General features: G+C 44.8%; 1 protein-coding gene across 5 annotated transcripts in view; it reads right to left on the minus strand.

Annotated features, from left to right (window-relative positions):
- Positions 1–5,550, minus strand: part of PRUNE (prune exopolyphosphatase) — a 34,574-nt gene that overhangs the window by 21,574 nt on the left and 7,450 nt on the right. For 3 of the 5 annotated variants that reach the window (XM_011973577.1, XM_011973576.1, XM_011973581.1), the window contains exons 2-3: positions 3,022–3,114; positions 2,263–2,465 (exon numbers count right to left, since the gene is read on the minus strand). In XM_011973577.1, coding sequence (XP_011828967.1) covers positions 2,263–2,465; positions 3,022–3,114 — 296 coding nt within the window. Of the gene's footprint in view, positions 1–156; positions 159–2,262; positions 2,466–3,021; positions 3,115–5,550 lie in introns of all 5 variants that reach the window. The other 2 variants (XM_011973578.1, XM_011973580.1) reach the window with 2 other exon arrangements.

Here is a 5,550-nt window from a genome sequence, read left to right on the forward strand (position 1 = left end):
TTTTTTTTTAAAGACGGAGTCTCACATCTCACTCTGTCGCCCAGGCTGGAGTGCAGTGGCACGATCTCGGCTCACTGCAAGCTCCGCCTCCCGTATTCACGCCGTTTTCCTGCCTTAGCCTCCGGAGTATTTGGGACTATGGGCGCCCACCACCACGCCTGGCTAATTTTTTGTATTTTTTAGTAGAGACGGGGTTTCACCATGTTAGCCAGATGGTCTTGATCTCCTGACCTCGTGATCCACCCGCCTCAGCCTTCCAAAGTGCTGCGATTACAGGTGTGAGCCACCATGCCTCGCCTGAGATATTTATATATTCTAATAATACATTCTTCTAAAATCATGAGTTTATGTAGAAAAACTTTTGCTAACTTTTTGTGTGCTTTTTATTTTTATTTTAATTTTTTTTGTAGAGATAGGATCTCACCATCTTGCCCAAGTTGGTCTTGAATTCCTGGGCTCAAGCAACCCTCCTACTTCATCCTCCCAAAGTGCTGGGTTTACAGGTGTGAGCCACCACACCTGGCCCTTTTGATAACTTAAAAAAAATTTTTTTGGAGACAAAGTCTTGCCCTGTCACTCAGGCTGGAGTACAGTGATGTGATCATAGCTTACTGCAGCCTTGATTCCTGGGCTCAAGTGATCCTACCACCTCCGCCTCCTAAGTAGCTGGGACTATAGGCATGCACTATTGTACCTGGCAATTTTTTTTATTTTTAGTAGAGACAAGGTCACACTATGTTTATGGATTTTTGTATTTATTATTTTTTTTTAGAGAACAGGGTCTCGCTATATTGATCAGACAGGTCTCCCTAAGTGCTGGGATTACAGGCGTGAGCCAACATACCAGGCCACTTTTTAAAAATTAAAAATAGGCCAGGCATTGTGGCTCACACCTGTAATCCTGCCACTTTGGGAGGCCAAAGCGGGCGGATCATCTGAGGTCAGGAGTTCCAGGCCAGCCTGGCCAACAGCGCAAAACCCCATCTCTAGTAAAAAATACAAAAATTAGCTGGGCATAGTGGCACGCACCTGTAATCCCAGCTACTTTGGAGGCTGAGGCAGGGAGAATAGCTTGAACCCGGGAGGCAGAGGTTGCAGTGAGCCAAGATCACATCACTGCACTTCAGCCTGGGTGACAGAGCGAGACTCCATCTGAAAAAAATTAATTAATTAAAATTAAAATTAAAAATAGAGTTGCAGGCCAGGTGTGGTGGCTCACACCTATAATCCAGCACTTAGGGAGGCAGAGGCAGGAAGATAGCGTGAGCCTAGGAATTTAAGAGCCGCCTGGGCAATATAGCAAAACCCTGTTCTCTAAAAAATTTTAGTAAGTACAAAAACAAATAATAAGTAAAAAAAAGAAAAAAAGAAAATTGCAAACATGTTTCAAAGGTTTCTATTACAATAAATCTGTTTCAGAATCTTTTTTTTTTTTTTTTTTGGAGACAGGGTCTCTCTCTGTCTCCCAGGCTGGAGTGGAGTGGTGTGATCTTGGCTCACTGCAGGTTCGACCTCCTGGGCTCAAGTGATTCTCCCACCTCAACCTCTCAAGTAGCCTCCCGAGTAGCTGGGACCATAGGCATGCACCGCCTAATTTTTAAAATTTTTTTGTAAAGACATGCTTTTGCCATATTGCTCAGGCTGGTCTTGAACTCCTGGAGCTTAATGGATCTGGTTGCCTTGGCCCCCCAAAGTGCTGGGATTACAGGTGTGAGCCATCGCACCCAGCACACAAAATCTTAAATAATGATACCAAAGGCAGATTTAAATGATTTTTGAGTTATCCTTTAGTTTGAACTCAACATGTTCTATTTCTTTTTATTACAGGGTATGTCTTTATGCCATAGACAAACATATAACTGCAGAACTGACAATATTTTGTGTTGTTTTTCTATATCTAATATGACCTATCAATTATGATTAGCCTGTGAGATCCCTGAAAGCAAAACCTCTTTTTTTTTGAGATGCAGTCTCGCTCTGTTGCCCAGGCTGGAATGCAGTGGCACAATCTTGGCTCACTGCAACCACCACGCCCAGCTAATTGTATTTTTAGTAGAGATGGGGTTTTGCCATGTTGGCCAGGCTGGTCTCCAACTCCTGACCTCAGGTGATCCACCCACCTCGGCCTCCCAAAGTGTTGGGATTACAGGCGTGAGCCACCGCGCCCAGCCAGCAAAAACTCTTTCTTCCTCTCTTTATATCTCACTCATCAGAGCCCAGCAGGGTACATGATAGGTAGCAATTTAATTTCCTTGTGCTTACTTGGGTAAGATATGATGGTCGACAAGGATGAGGGTGAGTTGGCCAGCCTGGTGTAATGCATGGAGGTCAATCTCATCCCGAAAAATCAAGATACTCTCTGGAATATGAACCTTCTGAAGAAAGAAGACAATGTCACCTCGCAGAGGTAGCTCAGAACGTTTTATATTTAAAACTGGCACAAAGACTTCCTCGGCCTCAGTTGTCTAGATAGGAAAGTGAAAAGAAGGCATCACAATGTTTTACAATGACAGGAAAAAGTAACAAGACTATTGGGACCAAAAGAGACAGACTTAGGTAAGTTACCACCTTTCTCAAAGCCACAAGTACCCAGTCTATAAATATGAAAGGATGACTTTTGCCCTCCCTCCTTAGCGATAACATGAAGGTCAACAAGGTAACTCATGGTAAAGACCTAGTTCTACATGCAATGCTGCAGAGAGGGAACAGTCCTCAAGAACTAACCTGGGCAGAGGAATACACACTAGATCACTGATACCTATAAGGAACTCAGTAATAAACTGTTTGAATATTGCTTTATGGTTTACAAATCCCCCAGAATACATTTACTCACTTTTTTTCTCACAGCAACACTGCAAAATATCATTTTAGATTTTATAGATGGTGGCATGAGACTCAGCAAACTTAAGGGATTTAAATTTACCCAATGCTAAATGCTGGTAAGTGGCAGAGCTGGGTCTTGAATCCAGATCTTTTCATTCTAAGGGACTCAGATTCTAGGTACTACTTTGTTTTACCCACCTTTGCTAGGTAAAAAGCCAGGGCGAGAGCAGACACCACAGAGTCCAAATCACAGGCTTCATTTCCCAGCACAACATGTAGAGGTCGGGACTCCTGGAGAAGAAGGAAAATGGGAAACTAACAAAAGTATCTCTATCCATTTCCACTTACCTTTTTTTTTTTTTTAACATCTATATATATTTTTGAGACAGGTCTCACTCTGTCGCCCAGGCTAGAATGCAGTAGCGTGATCACAGCTCACTGCAGCCTCAACCTCCTGCTAGACTCAATCGATCCTCCTGCATAGCTGGAACTACAGGAAAGTGCCACCATGCCCGGCTAACTTTTTGTATTTTTTGTAGAGATGGGATTTTGCCATGCACAGACTGGTCTCAAATTCCTGGGCTCAAGAGATCCACCCGCCTCGGCCTCCCAAAGTGCTGGGATAACAGGTGTGAGCCACTGTGCCTGGCCTCTCCATTTACCTTATACTCATATAGGGCTTCACACACTTCCTCTCATTGATCTTCACAGAGGAGGTAGGTCCTCATTCCATAGATGGCATAAGTGTTTCGGCTAAGCTTATAGCATTCTACATATATCCAGTTTGTAGAAAAGTGTTCTTTCCTCCTATCTCCTTGAATGTTAACTTACAAAGCAGTAAATAAACTTCTGATTTCTTATCTTCTTTGGGCACTCAAATAGTCAAAAAAGGGGATTTGGGGTAGCTGATATATTCAAGGCATGCTCTTGGGCATATCAACCCTGGTTGACTATTTCTTCCCACTTTCATAATAGGGAAAAGAATGCTTACACTTCTTTTTTGAGACAGAGTTTTGCTCATTGCCCAGGCTGAAGCGCAATGGTGCGATCTCGGCTCACTGCAACCTCTGCCTCCCAGGTTCTCGTGCCTCAGCCTCACGAGTAGCTGGGATTACAGGAATGCGCTACCACACCCAGCTAATTTTGTATTTTTAGTAGAGACGGGATTTCTCCATGTTGGTCAGGCTGGTCTCCAACTCCCAACCTCAGGTGATCTGCCCGCCTCAGCCTCCCAAAGTGTTGGGATTACAGGTGTGAGCCAGCGCGCCCGGCCAGATGCTTACACTTCTAAATCATGAGAACAGGTGAAGAGGCTTTGAGAATAAAGGTTAAAAGTAAGATTTAGTCCAAGGCCCGGCATGGTGGCTGGCGCCTGTAATCCCAGCACTTTGAGAGGCCGAGGCGGGCGGATCATCTGAGGTTAGGAGTTTGAGACCCGCCTGCCCAATATGATGAAACCCCATCTCTACTAAAAATACAAAAATTAGCCAGGGGTGGTGGTATGCGCCTGTAATCCTAGCTACTCAGGAGAATTGCTTCAACCCGGGAGACGGAGGTTGCAGTGAGCCAAGATCGTGCCTTTTGTACTCCAGCCTGGGCAACAAGAGCGAAACTCCGTCTCAAATAAATAAATAAAATAAAACTAAAACTAGAGTGCCCAAAATCAGGGTGACAGGGTCTTGGGTTTTGTTTTGTTTTTAAGCATTTATTGAATGTGCCAGACATCATTCTCATATTTTTTCATGCATTAATCAATCATTTAATCCTTAACCCGATGAGGCAGGTACTTATGTCATTTCATTCCAGGTATAAGCTTTCTGCTGGGTGGAATGAGACCAGAAAGCCTATGGCCCAGCATAGGGCACAATACTTCTCTCTTACCAGCTTACTTTTTTTTTTTGAGACAGGGTCTTACTTTGTTGCCCAGGCTGGAGGGCAGTGGTGCTATCTTGGCTCACGGCAACCTCTACCTCCTGGGTTCAAGTGATTCTCCTGCACCAGCCTCCTGAGTAGCTGGGACTATAGGCATGCGCCATGATGCCCGGCTTATTTTTGTATTTTTGGTAGAGATGGGGTTTTGCCATGTTGGCCAGGCTGGTCTTGAACTCCTGACCTTCAGTGATCCGCCCACCTTGGCCTCCCAAAGTGTTGGTGTGAGCCACCGTGCCCAGCCCATCAGTTTACTTTTGAACTTCTATCTCAGCCTAGTTTTGAGAGAAGATGGGATGAAACAGACAAAATGAGACACACTAAATATAGCAGGGTTTCTCAACTTCAGCATGACTGGTATTTTGGACTAGATACTTCTTTTTCATTTTTGTAACTTTTACTTTTCGAGGCAGGGTCTCACTCTGTAACCCAGGCTGGAGTGCATGGCACAACCATGGCTCACTGCAGACTCCACCTCCCAGACTCAGGTGATCCTCCCACCTCAGCCTCCTGAGTAGCTGGGACTACAGGCACCCGCCACCATGCCCGACTAATTTTTTTTTTTTTTTTTGAGACAGAGTCTCATTCTGTCGCCCAGACTGTAGTACAGTGGCGTGATCTTGGCTCACTGTAACCTCCACCTCCTGGGTTCAAGAGATTCTCCTGCCTCAGCCTCCTGAGTAGCTGGGATTATAGGCACGTGCTACCATGCTTGGCTAATTTTTGTATTTTTAGTAGAGACGGGGTTTCACCATGTTGGTCAGGCTGGTCTTGAACTCCTGACCTCGTGATCCACCC

Source organism: Mandrillus leucophaeus, unplaced genomic scaffold (genome assembly GCF_000951045.1).
Source record: "Mandrillus leucophaeus isolate KB7577 unplaced genomic scaffold, Mleu.le_1.0 Scaffold139, whole genome shotgun sequence".
Classification (NCBI taxonomy): domain Eukaryota; kingdom Metazoa; phylum Chordata; class Mammalia; order Primates; family Cercopithecidae; genus Mandrillus; species Mandrillus leucophaeus.